Raw genomic sequence first — 18,628 nt, 5'->3', positions numbered from 1 at the left:
TCATCTCATCTGGCAAGGAAACCAAGGTCAGGAATGGCATTTTCACCCAGTGGCGAAAACAGGTTGCAATGGGATTTTGGACACAACAACAAAGAAAAAAACAGGGAGGAGAAAAAGAAAATACTCATTTATGAGCAGCTGGGAAACAACTTCTTGCTATGTAGCAATGTCATTAGAGAAAAAGTTGTATATGTGCAGATCAGGAAGGAATGTCCTGAAACAAGCCTTCTCTGTCTCATTACACCCTAGAAGCCACGTGACCTTGGGTGAGTTATGTAAGCCTTATTCTCCCTCAGAGGTGAGGGGATATTTATCTTAGTTCCATTGTCGGTATGGGGTTGTTGTTTACCTGTTTTAACAACTTTTCTGTTTGCGTTTATTTTCCTTCAACTTTATTCAATTGATTACATTAAACACATTTCAGAAAAGTTGGACCTACTTATACTGGGAATATTAAGTAATAGGAAATATCTTATATAGACTATCTCAAAATTGGACATCCGGAAATAAGATGGCATCCGCTATCAGGTTATCTAGCCCTATATGTGTGTGAGTGATTGTGTGTTTGTGTGGAGGGATATTCTTTGAAATGGATTAAAACCAGTAGATTGTTAAAAAAACAAAACAAAACAGTAGATTGTTGACATATGCATGTAGTTCTTTGCAAATATAGGCACATAGTTATCTATGTAATACATGTGGGTATAGACATAACCATTTTCAGTTACCACTTGGTAATAAACTGGCATTTAGTATGATCTCAAATAGCTGTAATAATATTTATTTTATGCATTTTTATACTGCTATATGAAGTTATAGATATATGTCCATAAGTTTTATACAACTGACTTCCAGTTGCCACCTATTACATATTACATACTTATGTGTAGATACATACATGTGCACATGGCATGTTGATGGTTAGAAATATATATGTTCAAATACACACAAAGCTTCTTTTTTTTTCAGTAGGAATCCAGAATAAATTGACTTTTTATTCTATCAATCAAAGTACATAAAAGGTACACATGCATAAGAGAAAATGTGTTGCCTTTTTTTAAGCAAACCATAAGTCATATGGGTTGCCTGATATAAGATAAATTTATATTTGTTACTGGAAAATCAAGAGTGTCATCATTTATATTCTTAAGTAGCTTAGGGTCTAGTGGACCCTATAAATTCAGGGCAGTTGTGCAGAGCCCGTGAGCCACTATCTTTCACTGGTATCAGACCCTTCACCCTAAGGCAAGACACTGGACTTCCAGTCTTTACAGAGCCCTGGAAAGAGTTGTTTTGGATCGTACTAGAAGTCTAATAAGCATGGCCAACATTCCCATTCTAAAGCTTGTGCTGACTTATCACTTGTCTCCCAGCTCCTGTTTGGAGTCTGGTCCCAGGACCTGTCGGGGGTTGGGGGTGGGGGGTTGGGAGGTGGACTAAGAAGCTGCTCCAGTTTGGTGCTCAGAAAGTCAGTTACTCACCAGACACTATCACTGCCTTTGTCCATGGGCCTCCCATAGGGGTCGTAGTACACATCCACGCTGAGGTTTCGGTCTGTGTCATGAGCTGAGTTGAAGTTGGTGACCACCCGGGAGGGAATCCCAAAAGACCTCAGCACTGCAAGTCAAGGGGCAGCATAAGGACCCAGGCTGTGATGGAAATGGCACCTTGGGGTCCCCCATTGTTGTCACCAACCCCGAGTACCTGTGTTGAGGGTTCCAGCAAAGACCCAGCACTGGCCAAAGCGCACTGGCCTGAAGCCAGATTTTCTCCACTCCTTGAGGATCTCCACACTGCCATTCCAGTTCCGTGGGTCCCGGCCACCTGTGTAGTTGCCACTCCAATTTCCTGAGATCACACCGTTGTCATCATTGCCGTTGACCTGGGCAGGGGGAGCCCCAGATGAATCAGCATAGAGGGGGACAAGGTGGGGACATGTGGAAGGAAACCATGAAGATGTCAAGAGAATTTTCTATGTCTTTCTGGGTGACTTGAGAATGATAATTGTAATAATGATCTTCTAGGGGTATTAAACAGTTTATTAATTTAAAAGTGTTTTGCTTAACAGGCCATGATCAATTGCCCCTAACCCATCTATCAATCCCACGAGCAGGCTCACATGGCAACCTGAGAATTCACGGCTTGTCAGTGGCACTGCAGGGTCAGACAGGCAACGTGCAGGTAACTTCCTGCCAGCACGTATGGGCTGTCATTCATGTCTGACTTGGGAGTCTGTATTTTGAAACTCAGTTTTGGTGTACTGGTCTAAAAAGGTGCTGTTAGAACTTTAGCTGCTAACTTCTTGGAACATATAAAGATGGAATACTGCTTTTCATTCATTCATTCACTCACTCATTCATTCAACTGAAGATCTGATTCTCTTGTAAGTAGTACAAGCAGGATGCAGTGTGAACAGAGCACTGGATTAGGAATCAAGAGACCTGAGTTCCATTGTCTTTTAGAGACACATATTGTAATATTTACAGATGAAGTGATTTAATGTCTGGGATTTATCAAATAATCTGTAAAGGAGGGGGTCAGAGCTGAAACCAGACTGGCCTCAAGGAGGTGACCACAAAAGCTGATGGTGGGTAACCTGGGAGTTCGTTGTACTGTTTCCTCTATTTTTGTGAAGGTCTGAGCTTTTCCACAATAAAAAGTTTACAAGAGAAAGAAAAGAGAAACCAGGGTATAAGCCCAACTTTGTCACTTGTCAACTGGGTGACTGTGGGCAGGTCAGTTCCCCTCTCTGGGCCTTTTGTTCTTCACCTTCCTTCCCTTACAAGGAGAGTTAGAAACAAATGAGCCTCCAGGAGCCAAGTGTCAGAGTTCATGAAACTTCAGCCAGCACTTATCCCAACTGTCCAGTGAGAGGCTGTGAGCCCTGCTCCCTCTCTGTGGGCTCTGCAAGGGCCGAGACTAAGGAGAACAGAGCCTGGACACAGAAGAGTCCTTGCCCCACAAGGGTGGAGCCACCTTCCACAGCCCCTCCCCCCACTTCCAGCAAAGTCTGGGCTCTCATCGCAAAATCAGGCAAGACAGTCCTTCTCCATGATGGAATATTCTGTGGCCCATCCCATCTCTGAGTCACACAGGCTCCAGCCACTGAAGTGGTAATCAGCAAGGTCATCTCTGGCTGAAAGCTGAGCATTTCAAAGCCCCGTACAGACCATAATTAGCTGCAGGCCCAGCCCGACCAAAAGGCCTGGAGAGAACGGCGGGGAGGAGCAGCTAAGGAACTTGGTGCTACCATAACCTGCTTTGTGCCCAAGGTCAGAGTGAGTCAGCAGCTGCTGGAGCCGGCTGGCCTCCCCCACCCTCTCCTGGGCCTGCGAGGCTCAGCCTCCTTTAACCTCAGCCTCAGCACCATCCTGCTGCTCCCAGGCCACTCCACTGGCAAGATTCAGCCCAGGCCTTCCCTCCTTGGTTCCTGCCCCTGCCTCAGCGGCTCCACATCCTCTGGGCCTCCCGCCTCCTGTCCCTGCAAGCTCCGACTCAGCCTGCACTTTTTCGGAAAACAGAAGATTGCTCCAATGTCTAACAACATAACTAACTCGTTAACTCAGGCTCCAACCTCAAAGTAAAGAGAGAAATGCCTCGGCCATTAACAACAAAAAAGTTAGACGCTTCCAGGCCATTGGTTTGAGAGGATTCAAGTTCAAGAACTCCTTGACTTTCAGCTTTGTAATTCATAACTTTTAAGCAGGTTGATACCATGTTTGGACACTTTGTGGATGGGGGCCTTGTCAGTGCATTGAGTACCAGGAGATAGATTCCTCCAGGATCTAGTGTGTGTGTGTGTGTGTGTGTGTGTGTGTTCAGGGAGGGGGCAGGTCCCATGTGGAAGGACTGAGTGGATGCAAGAGGCCCTGGGCAGGCCGTTTGAGGACTTGTTCTGGTTTGACTCATTGGCCATGGGCTGTGAGCCAGTCACTTCAGCTCTGCGGGTTTCCCATCTAGATACTGAGTGGACTGAGTGGGTCAGCTCACTGCCTGCCCAGTCTGACATGTGAGTGCTCTGCTGAGGAGGGGATGGAGCAAAGCAGAGGAGGTTAATACCTCAGGCTTACTTGGGAACTTACCCTTTTCTGGAGGAGCCCAGTGATGGAGCAGTTTCACCTTTGTCTCCTCCTAGCCTAGTAGACACCAAAAGGGCAAGTTCCCCTATCATCCAAGAAAGGCCTCAAGATACAGTGGCCAGGGCCTTGGAGCCAGGCCAGACCTGGGGCCAGTGCCGCCTCTGCCATTCACTCACCATGTGTCTGAGGCAAGTCCTTTAATTTAGAGAAGTCTCATAGTCCGTGTGTGCAGAGCAGGGTGGTAATAGCCACCGACTATATTTTGTGAGGCTTCAAGAGATGATATACGTAAAAAAACACAGACCTAACCCATTGTTGAGTTTGATCGATGGTAACAAACAGTTATGATGGTATTCCTATCACTCACCATGGCACTGAGCACTCGGCCAACATATTTGGGGTCATTTCTGCGGGCCACATCCGTAGCAGGGTCACGGCGGAAATTCAGGCTGTGATCCAGGATCGAGAGGCAAATGTTCAGAATGCCTTCTTCAAACTGTTCCAAAAGACACCATAGATGATGATGAAAGAAATGACAAGGAGTGTTGGCTAATTAAGGGTACAGGAGCTATACTGGTGAGAACCACAGGCATGACTTGGCTCCTTTCACCCTGTGGCTTCCAGGACAGAGAGCTCCCAAGGAGCAGCCGCCTCGCCCAGCCTCGAACCCGCAAACTCAGCCAGAAGCCCTGGCTATGCACAGAGCCCTGTGCCAAAGTCCCTAAAGTGAACCAGACTCCCTCACTGTCAGGGCAAATTGGGAACAAATCACTTAGCCTGCCTGGGCCTCGAATTCTCCATCTGTATAACAGGGGAGCAGGCTAAGCTCATCTCAAAGTTTCCAGCTGGCTCTACAATCTTGAGCACATTATTTTGACTTCTCAGAAACTAATTATGAAGATATAATATCTCACTAAATGAAGATTTTGAGGCCATTTTCTCAAAATAAGGCTTGTTTTTAGTTACCACTTCTCAAATGGAGAAGGCCATGCTTCCTCTTGCCTTAGGGTCTTTGCATGTGCTGTTCCTTCTGCCTCTAATGCGCTTCCCCAAGACACCTATCTAACTCCTTTGCCTCCTTCAGGTTTCTGATTAAAATTTCCTCCCTAAGAGAGGCTTTTCCAGACCATGCCATTAAAATTAGCCTCCTTTCTACCCCGAGGTACACCCTATGCCCTTACACTTTTTTTTTCTTTTTTCTTCCTTCCAGTGAAATTTGGCCCCAAACCTCCAACATATGAAATATACAGCTGCCTTGCTCTAGTTGACTATATGCTGGGAAGAAAAGGTGGAGGGAGTCCCCTAATATGTTCTAGGCTAAGCACACCTGAGAGCTCTGTGGACTCAGATGGGGTGGTCAGAGTAACGGAGGACAAAAGGCTAAGGCTTTGAGAGGCCAAACTTCCTTCCAGGAAGTTCTGTCACATTCTTAGATGGAATGAGTAACAGAAAGTACGTTATTGCCCAAGTATCTCATCTAGGCCTTATCCTCATCTGTGTATCATGGCACCAAGAAAACCTCATTGTATCGATTTAATGATATATTTGTTTTGTACACTAGATCACGACCTCCTCAATGACAGAAAATGTGTCTTATCTCTCTTCCGTGTGCAAAAGTGTGCAGCTGGGGCCTGGTACAGAGTAGGTGGTCAGTAAATGTCTTCTGAATGAGTAAATGAATGAACAGAAGGGCAGGCAAATAGACAGAGTTGGGAACTTCCACCTCTCTGCAGGGCCAGCCACAGAGCTTCTTGGGTAATAGGAACAGTATGCCCAGCCTCCTTATGACCCTTTTACCTGTCCAAAGTTCCAGCCAACCATGCCGATTCGATTTGTACTCCCCACATAGATGATGCCGGCATCTTCCAGAACGTACTCCTCTCTTTCCACATGGTTACTCATAAAAACACCATCCTCTGTTCAATACAAAAATCAGATGTAACAAACTAGAAACTTACAGAGGACTTCAGAGACCAGTCCTTCTCCCGTTCCTAAGTACTGGCCTTGTGGCTGGAACAAACCATACTTGCAGCCCTTCCACCAATCTCCACTAAGGAATGAAGCCTTGAACTCTAATGCTCCCAACTCATATTGTGGGAACTATGAACTTGAAAGAGAAGCTGGGGTGACCTGAGGATCTGAAAATGAGACTCCAGGAATGAGACACTTGCTCCTTCAGGCAGGAAGCCATCTCCATGCTGTAGAATTACACTGTGGTCATTGTCTCTTTTAGTTATACCATATTATGCACTTTGTAAAAGCTCATGAGGTCCCTGCAATAGCTGCAGAGGAAATAGCAGGGTATCCATTTAATGGTAAGGAATTTGAAGCTCAGAAAGATAGATTGACTGCCAAGACTTACAGAGCTGGTTAGGTAGCAGAACTGGGACTCAGATCTATGGCTTCTGGAGGAGCCCAGTGATGAAGCAGTTTCACCTTTGTCTCCTCCTAGCCTCTTCCTGGCTTCTATTTCCATAGCCCACAAACCTCCCCTAATAGAACTTGAGCCTGTAAAAATCATTCCCCCAGCTTCTTTCCATTGGTATTGCTTAGCTGATGGCTGGGAGTGTGGGTTACGTGCCTACCTTGCAACCAGGGGTTAAAGAGCAGAATGAACATCCCAAGTTTCAGAATGAAGTCTTTGCCCTGGGAGGAGATCTGAGTGCTCAGTGTGTACCATCCTACAGGTGCATTGACAGGACTGGAGATGGAGATGGTCAGAATATTGTCCCTGTTGGACACAAGCTCTGCACTCCAGCCACCACGACTTGTCCTATTGGAAAGTGGAAACACAGCCTTTGTCCTGGCTGACTCTGAGGGTTGAGGTCCTATAAAAGAAAACAGAGGACAATGAAAACCAAGGCGTATTGGCCAGACTGTGGAGAGAGACCAGATCTCAATACAACCACAGGGGTGTTTTGTGGGGACATCATCCACTGAGGTACCAATAATAACACTGGACACAACTGACACAACCAGAGAAGCCAGGTGGGCCAAACCTCTCTGGTTTGAAGAGTTGGACTCTCAGGCTCAAAGACATGCAGAAACTTGCCCAAAGTCACACCAAGTCAATGGCAGAGCTGGGTTAGAGCCCAGAGCCTAGTGACCCCAGTGTCACACCACCACTCCCAGGAATGCACAGCCCCAAGGGCTGCTCAGGTGTGTGTGTGTGTGTGTGTGTGTGTGAAGGATGAGCAGGTACCTGTGGAGACTACGAAACCCAGACTTTCTCCAGTGCCAAGACTTCGGTTCAAGCTCAATGAGAAATTGAAGGATTGGCCTCTCCGCAAGATGAGCTCCTGGCTGGAGAACCTGTCTGTGTGATGTGCGCGCCGGTTGGAGGTCGCCTGCCAGTTGATACTCTGGGGTTCTAAAGCTGTAAGACAGAAGAGGGGAACTGAGGTCCTGGAAGGCAAGGGATGGTGGCTTGGGGAAAGGTGTAAGTTACCTAAAGGACAGCTTTTGGGTGGGGCTAGTTGGGAAAGAGCCAAACTTCTAGGAAGAATCACATTAAAATTCAAAGACTTTGACTGAGCATAGCAAGCACTTCATAACCTATTCCTCATGCTGTCCTTTCAGGCAGCTGAACCTCTGCACACACTACTCAAGGAGCTGAGAATATCTTCCCTTCTACTTGGTCAACTGTCATTCAGCCCTTAAGGAACAGGCCATGTGCTCAGGGTACTTTCACCCAACCAGCCAGGAGAACCATGCGATCAGTTCTGTGTAACCACATTTTGTCGCTTTAGCATCATTACTTTGGTGTGGGGAGAGGGGCTCGGACAGAACTGGGAGGAGGTTATGTCTCTCAAATCCATCATCCCAGTTTGACTTGCTTGCTTTTCTCTTTGTACCTTCCTAGATACCACATGTTGTTTGTTTGTTTTTTTTTTTTTTTTTTTTTTTTTTACCACTGCAACATCCAGCAAATGTGTACTAGTGTAGTGTATTCCTTACTTTCTCTAGATGTGCAATACCTGGATGTCAGCTGGGCCTCCCACCTGCTGCTGGCTGGGGAGGATAGCTGACTCTGAGGAGCATTTCTAGGCCTAGAGATTGGGTGATCACTGGCCTGGAGGGGGCTTTCAAATGCTCACTGGCAAAAGTGGAATATGGGAACCAGTCAAAGCCCCATGAGATTTCTGGATAAGACCCAGAGGTTAAACACTTCGAACCTCCACCCAACCCCAGATTCTCCTTATGTGGTTGTGGAGTTAAATTGAGAAGGATTTATGACAGATGCCATGATGTATAAGGAGGGTAGCCTAGACAAACCTGAGAAATTGTATTCCTCAAAGTTGCATGCGAGATTTTTATCACTCATTCCTCTGCAAACCAAACTGGTTTCTGGCTATATGATGAGAGTGTGGTGACACGTCCCAATGCCAGACACAACTTTTTTTTTAATGTGTATCTGTCTCTCACCATCAGAATGGGCCTTCTTGATCTTCATATTCTTATGCCTAAGCACATCACTTGATAGTGTTAGGACAGGTAGATAGACAAATGGATGAAGGAATAAATGAACAAATAAAGTCTCATCATGCAATGATCATCATGACTACAGCTCAAAATTTAGCCCATAGGGAAAGTTGAGTGTGGCGCATTCATCCAGTAAACATACATAAAGTATCTATTATTTGTAGGACACTACATTAGGTGCAATGTTGGAAGTGTAAAAATGTATGAAAAGGGGTTTTAACCCTCGAAGAGCTTCAGCTGTGGGTAAGACAAGCGCAAGTGGAAATAAATGATATAGGGTAAGTCCACTGTCTCCCCATAAAAGTTGTCCTGGAGATGCAGGCAGAAAAGAATCACTTTCAATTGTAGGGATTAGGAAAAGCTTCACTGAAAATGCCAGGTCTTGAAGGGACTTTTCTTTGATGCAAAGGGAATAGCCTGCATTCCAGAAGGTAGGGAGAGAATCCTAAGGCAGGGCAAGCAGATGTATTGTTTGGCTAGTGTAGAGGCTCTGCACACAAGAGAATGTTGAGGTGGGAGAGAGTGGGGCTCCAGGGCAGGCCTGGGGCCACGGGCTCCCACCCAATTAGCTGGGGAAATGGGCAGAAGCTCCTCATAGATACTCTATCAAGTGAAATGCAGACTGTCTGGGGTAGTGAGCCAAAGAATGCGAGTGGAGAGAGGGGGTTCAGGAAGTGATCTTGCCACCAGCTCAGGGCATGAAAGATTCATTCATTTACATCTGCCCATTCATTCATTCACTCAACAGGTAAGTATTGAAAGAATAAAGTGATAAGCTTTGGCACAAACTCAGGGAAATGAAAACATTCCTGCAATCCATAAGTATCTATTGAATAAAGGTAAGAGCAGAGGAAGAGCAGAAAGGAGATGAATGTTCCTGTACATAAATATTGAATAGTGACAGCCCAGATCTTAGACCTTTTATATACTCCCACATAACTGGGCAAACATCGAGCTCTTTAGGGCTTGTACAGAGCTAACTTGTTATTTCCTTGGTCTTTCTAGGGCAATGTTCCCATGTTTTTGAACCCCTGCCTCTTGACAGCTTGTTTACTACCTTCCGTGCATCCCTGACAGTTGTGATTTGGTAGAGCTTTACACTGTCTTGTTTTCGAAAGAAGAGCTCTAAGGAACATATAGCCTCAGATCATATGAGTCTCCAGAGATTCCTCACCCTCCTCCCAAACCCAAAAGGAAGCATACCTTTCTCCCCCAGATGAAGCTCACTACTTTAGATCATGAACTTTTTGAGAGTAGAAACTGTATACCCGGATGGTCCTCCGCAAAGCTCAGAGGGAGGGAAAGAGGGGTTCGTGTCTGTAGCTGGCATCTGCCTCCCCTCCAACAGGCCCAAACATCCTTTTTTGCTCCACCAAGGGTTATGCACTATTTGCTGAGTCCAGAATAAGGCCTTCTCCCTTTCACTCCAGAAACCAATGGTTTGTTCATAGAGAAGATGATGAAGAAAAGGCTGAGCTCCAGGTGCATTGGCTACAGAGACACTGAAAGGAGATGAGGAGCACTGTGCATGCCCCGGTAGGCAAGACCTCACTCAGAGTGACTGTGACAGTCATTTCTGCATTTCCTGACACCAAGCGTGAGCCCCAGCACGAAGGAGCCAAGCTCCCCATTAGGACATCTGTGAGACACACAGGGCTTCTCTGAACTGGAAGGTGAGGAGAAACAAGCCTTACATTTGACATCAGTCTACTGCAAGTCAATTGCTATTAACAATATACAGAGCACTTTGCATACATCATGGGTGGAATCCTTCTACAAATTGGAAACTGACGCTTAGGGGGATCAAAGTCTTATTTGAGGTCATATACCTAGTAACCGACAGGGTCAGGTTTTTACTGGCACTCTCCTGTTGCTGTGATCCCCAGTTCTCTGCCTGGAATGGGGGGCCTACAAGGCCTTCAGCCCAGAAATTACCCACGTGGTGAGTGGACCTCATTACGCATTGTTTTTCCCACTGGCATTTGCATTCTGACCAAGAGGAAAGAGTGAATACCTGGAAGAGAAACATGTTAAAAAAAAAAAAAGAAACAAAACCCCCACAAAACAAAAAGGCATTCCTTCTACATGAGAGGTGAATAAAAGGGGAGCAGCCTGCCCCTGCATCCCTGAGTGGGATGGGCAGGTTGGGTGCATACTCATAAAACCTCTGGTGTGGTTTCTGAAACTTTTCTCCTTGCCACCTTCAATCACTGTCCTTTCTCTGAACCCTAGGATTGGCTCTACCAGCCCCCTAATCAAGGATCTGATGATCCTGTCTGTGGATTTCCTAGTTTCCTTTGTTTTCCCCCACCCTCCATGCCTTGACATATCACTCATCACAGCCCCCTCTGCCAGAAGGGAAGGGGAAGGGGAAGGAAAGGGACAGGCAGGGAGTGGGGTAGGGACACAACTATGTAAGGTTCTCCACAAGGTTGAGTTTACTACAACCTCAGGGCTGTATCTTGACCCAGTCTGGATGGAAGGAAGGGAGGAAGGGAGAGTTGCATGACTCTTCCAATTGACTCATGAACATATACTCATAAAAAACATCAGAGGGAAAGAAACTTTGGAGACAGATCATACACTCACACTCACACTCTGGATGTGAGCTCATGGAGGCCTGGAATGTGGCTTTCCCACAGCAGGACATCTCTGGACTCTCATCCCAGGGTTCTCTCATTTCTATGCCACCTCCTGGAGTTACTGCTTAACTCCGGTGGCAGGCTTGGGGCAATTTCTCAAATTCTATTTCCTGAGAATATCAGTGACTCCAGCAGTCCCAGTGTGGCAGAGACTATTCTAAGTGTCTACCCCTATATTCCTTCACCCCTTCCTTTTTTCTTTTTTTTGAAGATTTTATTTATTTATTTATTTATTTATTCATGAGAGACACAGAGAGAGGCAGAAATACAGGCAGAGGGAGACGCAGGCTCTATGCAGGGAACCTGATGCGAGACTCGATCCCAGGACTCCAGGATCACGCCCTGGGCTGAAGGCAGGCGCTAAATCTCTGAGCCACCCGGGCATCCCTCTCCCCTTCTTTCTTCGTAATAAAATCCCCCATATAACTGGGCACTACATTTCCCGGGCTCCCCTGCAGCCGGCGGGGGGGGGGGGGGTCAGTGTCACGTGAATGAGTTCTGGCCAATGACCTGTAGGCAGAAGTTATAAAGCTGCCAGGAAACCTCTTTTTTTTTTTTTTTTTTAAATTGAGCTAAAAGTCACAGAACATAAAATTTCCCAGTGTAGCCTTTTTAAAGTGTACAATTCAGTGGCCTGTAGTACATTCACTATGTTGTGAAACCATCACCATGGTCTGGTTTCAGATCTGCTCATCACACCTATTAACAATCATTCCTCATTCCCCCTGGCAACTATGAACCTGTTTTCTGTTCCCACAGATTTGCCTAACCTGGACATTTCATATAGGAGGAATCACACAGCTATGTGGCCTTCAGGGTTGGTTTCTTTCACTTAGCATAACGTTTTCAAGGTTTGTCCATGAGGTAGCATTTATCAGAAGTTCATTCCTGCTTATGGCTGCAAAATATTCTGTGGTATGGCGGTACTGTACTTTGTTTACACATTCGTCAGTTGAGGGGCATTTGGGTTGTTTCTACCTTTTGGCTCTTGTGAATAGTATTGCTAGGAATGTTCTTTTGCAAGTCGTTGTTTGAATACCTATTTTCAATTCTATTGAGAAAAATCTCTTTTTAAAAATGGTTGGCAAATGCCCTTAATCTGCTTACCTCCCTCTTCTTCCATCCTGCTGCCCAGAGTGTGGGTGTGATGTGGATAGATGTGCAGGCCCATGCCCTGGGAATGGCAGAGTGGGAGCCTGGTTGGGGTCGGGCCCCTGGGCACTGTGCAGCTGCCTTACCTTCCCAGAATGGCCCACATCTCAACCCACTGTTTAAGGAAGAAGTAAACTTCTGTTTTGTTTCTCTAAGCCATTCCTATTTGGGAGTTCACCGTCATTCATAACCAAACCTAATCACATATACCTAAAGCATAACTCCCACTCTGTGGTCCATCTTTGGCAGAGAACAGATTCTGGACTGTGTTACTAGTCAGCTGTCTCAATCTTTATCAGCCTGGCTCTATACCTGAATCATCTGCCATAGACAGGACAGCAGCAGACAGGGGTTGCCAGGTGTATGCCTGGGGTTCTCCGCTTCCCATTCCCAGGAGGACCACACCATACAGTTGCTGGCACGTGGTCCAGCATGACATAACTAATACTCCAGTGGCTGGATCTTCCCCACCTGTCCAGTCCCTATTCCCCAAGTCCCCTCTCTAGGCAAAGATTTGTATCTTACAGATTTCTAGAGCTAATTAGGGCTGATTGTTGAACTAAAAACCGTCTAGCCAAGTGTCTTCAAGTATTTTTTTAGAGACCACATTAAGAAATTAGAGTGTTTAAATACATGAGTCTATAATAGATATAAAGTTTCACAAAATACTATTACTATTTACAATGTACTGATATTTTCTCTCCTCTTTTTTTTTTTTTTTTTTGATTGCTGGTCACAATCAGCAGTGTGATTATAAACTGATTTTATAATCTTCTAATGAGTGACAGCTGATAGCTTGAAAAGCAGTGATGTAATCCAATATTCTCATATTACAGGAAGAGCACTGAACCCCCAAAAAGGATTACAAAGTAGTTTAGAAGCAGAGCGTGGCCCAGAAACTAGGTCTGGAAGCCTGGTCACTCACTGAGGAGCTGTGAGCCATTCCCAATTCCCACCCTCTCCTGCCACTCCCCTCTGGACGCCCGGAACACTCCCAGGTCCTGGCCAGCCCCCCACTGGCTCCAGGCACACAAGGCTTTCCTCTCAGCTCTCAGCTCTCTTGAGCCCGGGTCATTCATTTCCTTTTGTCCTTCACCCGTGTTCAGACATGTTCGATCCCCATGCAGCGCGGGAAGTACAGTTTCTTGGCACACAGGTGGTGGGGAAGATGGGGTTCCACTGGCCAGCTGAGCAAGGGGCTGGCGAGGCCCCCTGGGGTCATGTGGAATGCACCCTGGACTGGTGGTCTGAAGGGTCCTGGGGCCTTGGACAAGCTCTCCACATCTCTGGATGGTGCTTTCTCCATCTATAGAAGGGGACTGTGAGGCCCCAACATCCTCTCTTGTAGGGTAATTATCGGGATCCCGTCACTAAAACCTGGGCCCCCAGAGATGGGGGCAGGGAGGGGGACAAGTCCCTTGGGATCCGACACGTTATGCCAATAGTGACATAAGATAAAGGATAGTTGGAGCTTTTTTATGGACTGCCATTGGGGACCTCGGACACACCAGGCACCGTGTATCTTATTGACATTATGTCCTTCAATAGTGACAAAACTCCCATGATGTTGTTATTCCCCTGTCACAGATGAGAGATTTGAAAGTCCAGTCGGTGACATCACTGGCCAAATAGCACATACTCAGACAGAGAACCTGGCCCCAGCCCAGACTGGAAGCCAGTTTTGCCTGACCACACATGCCTCCAAGCTGCCAGCCTACAGCCAATCCAGGTGACTGTGGTGTCAGTGAGTTGGGCACGGACCCAGGAAGCTGTAGAGGAGAAAGGGCCACCCCTAGCTTACTCCCTACCTTGACAGTAGGCAGTCAGGGAGAGAGGAAGGAAGAAGGACTCCTCAGCCCCCTCCTTTCCAAAAGGAGCTGTTAGAAGCCCCTAAACCAGTGGTTCTCCACCCTGGCTGCACATAAGAATTGTCTAGAGAGTGTTAGATTGGGCCGGGAAAGATTCAATTAGAATCTCCTTCCCCTTCCTAGAAAGATTCAATTAGAATCTCAGGGTTAGGGTCAGCACTAGGGGGTTGTTGTTTTAACCCCCCCACCCCCAAGATTCTAATATGCAGGGAGTACTGAGGGTCCCATCCCTTGGGCCTGGTCACCATTTTAGGCTCATCAGCAGCACGCTCTGCCGCCACCTGTCTCACCTGAGCCACGTGGCCATTCTAGGGGGTGGGGTGGGTGGGGGGAGATCACAGCTCCTCATCACAAAAGAACTAAGCTAAGAGCAAGGAAGGCAGAGCTTTCTGAACCCATCCCTCAGCTCCTGCTAGAACCCCTGGGGCCTTGTTCCCTCCACTCCCCAGCGATGGGGAAAAGGATTTCCTATTTGAGCTCTCACCCCAGCGGCAGGGGAGCCTTGGGGGGATCAATTGCCCCATCTGTGCAGCCCAGCCCAGCAGGGTGGACACAGATGGAGAAATCATGGGAGGTGAATACAGGTAGCCCACATACAGATGAGAACTGGGGACTCCAGAGGCTGGTGAGGAGGCTGGAGGGGGAAAGGGTCCTTGGAAATCCTCCTCAATAGAAAAACAAAATGCTTTTTGTCTCATAGCGTTTTTCTTCAGACTCCAAGCAAGGAGAAACAGGCTCAGGAAATAAGTTCCCAAGTGATAATAAGCTATGTGGCCTGAGCACCTATGAAGTGGACACTAAAATGCCACTTGTTATTTTACTTTATTTTAGATTTATTTATTTGAGAGAGAGAGAGAGAAAGAGAGAAACAGCATGAATAGGGGAAGGAGCAGAGGCAGAAGGAGGGAAAGAATCTTCAAGCAGACTCCCCACTTCACTGAGCGTGGAGCCTGATGGGGGTCTCCATCTCACAACCCTGAGATCATGACCTGAGCTGAAATCAAGAGTTGGATGCTTAACCAACAGGACCCACCCAGCCTCCCCTAAAAGCACCCCGTCTTAGAGATGAGAAAACTGAGACACAGGGTTAAGTAGCCTGCCCAAAGTCACTCAGCTAGTAGGGACAGAGCTGAGATGCAACCCAGGACACGTCTGACATGCACTTGTCACCCCGAGGCTGTCCTGTCTCTGTAGGTGGAATCCTTGGTGGCAAAAGTGGAATCCTGGGTGGCCCTCCCTGCAGGTGGTTGCAGCCACTGGGTGACAGGAAGCTGGGGGGTAGGTGGGGTCCTGAGGCAGAGAAGGGGCAGTTTATCCTCTTACAGGTGCTAAGCGGGTATAGCCCTGAACCCCTGAGCCCAAGGGGTGATCTGCCTGCAGAGGTAGCCTTGGTGTCGCTCTGGTCCAGGGGGCTGAGACAGAAGCTAGTACCCCCTGCTCCAGGAAAGCCCTGGACTCTCTGAGTTTACAGAAGGAGGCAGACCCCTGCTTCAGGGGCAGAAAGAGCCACTGGTGTCCCAGCTCCAAGGAAAAATTTTCTGTGGCAGATCTACAGCCCAAAATGGCACAGGTCCTCTGCAGATCAGGAATGAGGCTGAGGAAGGTGAGCACTCTGCCCCATAAAGCAGGTGGCAAGAAGAGCTCACCGCCCCACGGGGGACGGAGAATTAGTCCTGGCCTCCTGCAGGTTTAGACTTTGGGGGTTCTGTCTCTGACTCAGACCCCCCCAAGGCACTTTGGGGGATGTTTGGGGGTGGGGAACAAGGCTTTCCCCCCTCACAGAGGGCCCTAGGACGCTGCACCATTTTGTGCAGAGCATTGCCAGCCAGGCCTTCCTCTGCCATCGTCATCCCCACCACCACCCGGGCAGCTCCCTCCAGTAGGCGAGGAATAACCAAGTCCCTGCTGATTCCAGTTAGAACCTTAAGTCAGGAGCGGGACACAGAGTCCTTTCAAACCAGCACACGTGGGACCCTGCTTGTCCCCTGGGTTATACCTGCCGACCCATCCCCATTTATTTTCCTGTTTCCTGTGCCCCAAACACTCCTCACCCCACGAGGCTCCTGACCATGCCTAACTCATCGTCTGTGACCAAATGCCATCTGCTTCCCGGGGCCTCCCCTATCCTAAACCCTGGCTGCACTTAATCCCCTCCTCCTCTTGGCGCCCCACAGCGCTGGGTTTGGATTTGCTAAGCAATCTCATGACCATCCACCTTGTCATGACCTCACTTGCCTAGGAACTAGTGTTTCCAAGCAGTGTCAGGCCGTGAGTGCAAGCTCACTGAGGGCATATACTACAGCTCATGTATCTGTGTCCCCCACCTGCACCTGCACCTGCCATGGCTCTATTCCCTAGGTGTCCCACAAGTAAAGCCATTCATTCCAGAAACATTTGCTGAGCACTACCTGGCTTGGCTGATGCTAAGCTAGGAACCACCTGTGTGACAATGCCACAAATCGAAGGGAATGCTAAAAAGGCAGGTACTCACCCTGCCTTTTTAAAAACAGATTTTTTCCCCCAACTGGCTACTGTCTACATTTTGTTGTGACCTTAGGATGGCTCTGGTTGATTTAGATACTGAATCTAGTGTCTCCATGAGTCACAGGCCCTGAAACACGGGCCTGCTGAAGTGGTGTGGTCTCACCACGGGCAGGCTATGCTGGGGTCCCTGCAGGCCTGCAGAGTGATGCCATGCACTCGCCACTGGGGTGAGCGTGTGCCAGGACCCGTGCTCCCTGATCCTGGTTTCCTCTCATGGCCAGGGCGGCCAGTACCAGAAGGAGCCTGAGCCTGTCTACTGCACGCCTTTCATCTTGCAAACGGGAGCCTGAGGCTTGGTGATGCCAAGGAACACAGAGCAGTGGGGAAGAGAGCTCAACCGAGCAACCAAGGTCTGTACTGTTTTCCTGCGTCCCAGATGTCACATGTGCTCATCTCTGAGCTCAGCTCTGATAACAGGACAGAGCAGAAAGGTCACTGCTGGGACCAAGTTTGGGCTGTGTGGCCCTGGGAAGACTGTCCCCACTGGGCCGCTGCCCTTTCCACCTGGAGGGAGGGGGATGGCCTAGAGGACACTTATCTCCTCATGCTAGAGTCTATAGGGTCCAGAGTTCTTCTTAGCAACCCAGCGTGAATGCATGTTCCCAGGAGGATACAGAGGACAAGGGAGGGCTTCGTGCTTGCAGCCACCCTGTCCTGGGCTTTGGGATTACCAAGGTAACCAGCATTTGCCTTTTGCATCAGGCTGAAGGATTTCTTTGGCAGACCTTCCCGAGGTCCTAACTACCATTCACGATTTTTACAGGTTTGACTCATGCCTTGTTTGGGTTTGGCGTCACTGTCAACCCACGAGGCTGAGCACCCCTGACACGCAATAATTAGCACGCTGCCTGGCAGGGGCACTGGCTAACCAGAACCCAAACCCTCAGCAGTGACTGCAGAGCTCAAGAACCTGTGCTCCTTCGAGCTCTTTCCCACCCGTCCTCCCCTGGTGCAGCTAGAAGGGACCGTCTTGCGTCTTGCGGCACACCTGCTCTTTCTGCCACGGGAGGTTTCAGCTCATCAAGTCCCTTTTCAAAGAGCCTGCGGTGCTTCCGGATGTGTGGTTTACTTAGGAGCATTCCAGCTGTGCTAATGAGTTTTTTTTTTAAATCAACTTACACGCTGTCACTCTCCCTCTCCCTTGTAGCTCTGTGATGTGCTTTTCTTTGCCTATGTTTACTGACAGCTGGAACAAGCGCACTGAGAAATAAGAGAGGCGGGTCTCACTGGGCTGGAAAAGGTGAGACTTGTCCATCTAAGGGACAGGACATCCAGCTGAGTGGAATACTGTGCCCATCACTCAGGACTACGTTCCAAACATGTTCTACCCCCGGCATCATGCTGGAGGGGTGAGGCAGCCAGTGAGAAAGAGGCGCCGGGGAATACCATCCCAGGGTACTAAGATCTAGCCTTCAGAGCCCCCAGGGCAACGGTCGGGGGTTGAACACTGGCCCGTTGGGCTGGCCCAGGAGAAGCACGGGCTTCCAGCGAGGACCTGTAGGGAAGATGCCATGCACTCACCCGTCATGTTGGCCTTCCTCTGCCTCTTCTCTGGGAATGGCACAGACAGACGGACGGAAGGTGTGGGGAGCCGGCTGGGGATGTCCTTACCATTTATAGCAGCCTCTCCTACACACCTAATTAGAATTCTAATGAAGTGGGCGAGGCACCAGGTCATTCCTGTAGTGCTTGTAAACGTTTCCCTTACGACATATTTGTCACCCAATGGAAGGTCATCCTGCTTGTGCAAGACCAGCTTGGGCAGAAGAAGGGAGATAAGAAATGCCAGGAGTTCGCTTTTATGATTTTTTTTCTTCTAAGACGAACTTCCTGGATTGTAGAGTTTAGGAAATGATGTCAT

At 48.1% G+C, this 18,628-nt stretch overlaps 1 protein-coding gene across 1 annotated transcript in view; it reads right to left on the bottom strand.

The window, feature by feature from the left end:
* The window catches only part of TGM3 (transglutaminase 3), a 40,020-nt gene extending 21,662 nt beyond the window's left edge, over positions 1-18,358 (bottom strand). Inside the window, exons 1-7 of the mRNA XM_041733131.1 lie at positions 18,289-18,358; positions 7,282-7,455; positions 6,665-6,907; positions 5,877-5,995; positions 4,447-4,575; positions 1,705-1,882; positions 1,482-1,617 (exon numbers count right to left, since the gene is read on the bottom strand). Coding sequence (XP_041589065.1) covers positions 1,482-1,617; positions 1,705-1,882; positions 4,447-4,575; positions 5,877-5,995; positions 6,665-6,907; positions 7,282-7,455; positions 18,289-18,295 — 986 coding nt within the window. The 5' untranslated portion in view covers positions 18,296-18,358. The remainder of the gene's footprint in view (positions 1-1,481; positions 1,618-1,704; positions 1,883-4,446; positions 4,576-5,876; positions 5,996-6,664; positions 6,908-7,281; positions 7,456-18,288) is intronic.
* Positions 18,359-18,628: the final 270 nt, after the last annotated feature.

Source organism: Vulpes lagopus, chromosome 18 (assembly GCF_018345385.1).
Source record: "Vulpes lagopus strain Blue_001 chromosome 18, ASM1834538v1, whole genome shotgun sequence".
Classification (NCBI taxonomy): domain Eukaryota; kingdom Metazoa; phylum Chordata; class Mammalia; order Carnivora; family Canidae; genus Vulpes; species Vulpes lagopus.
This window is presented reverse-complemented; position numbering and strand designations above follow the sequence as displayed.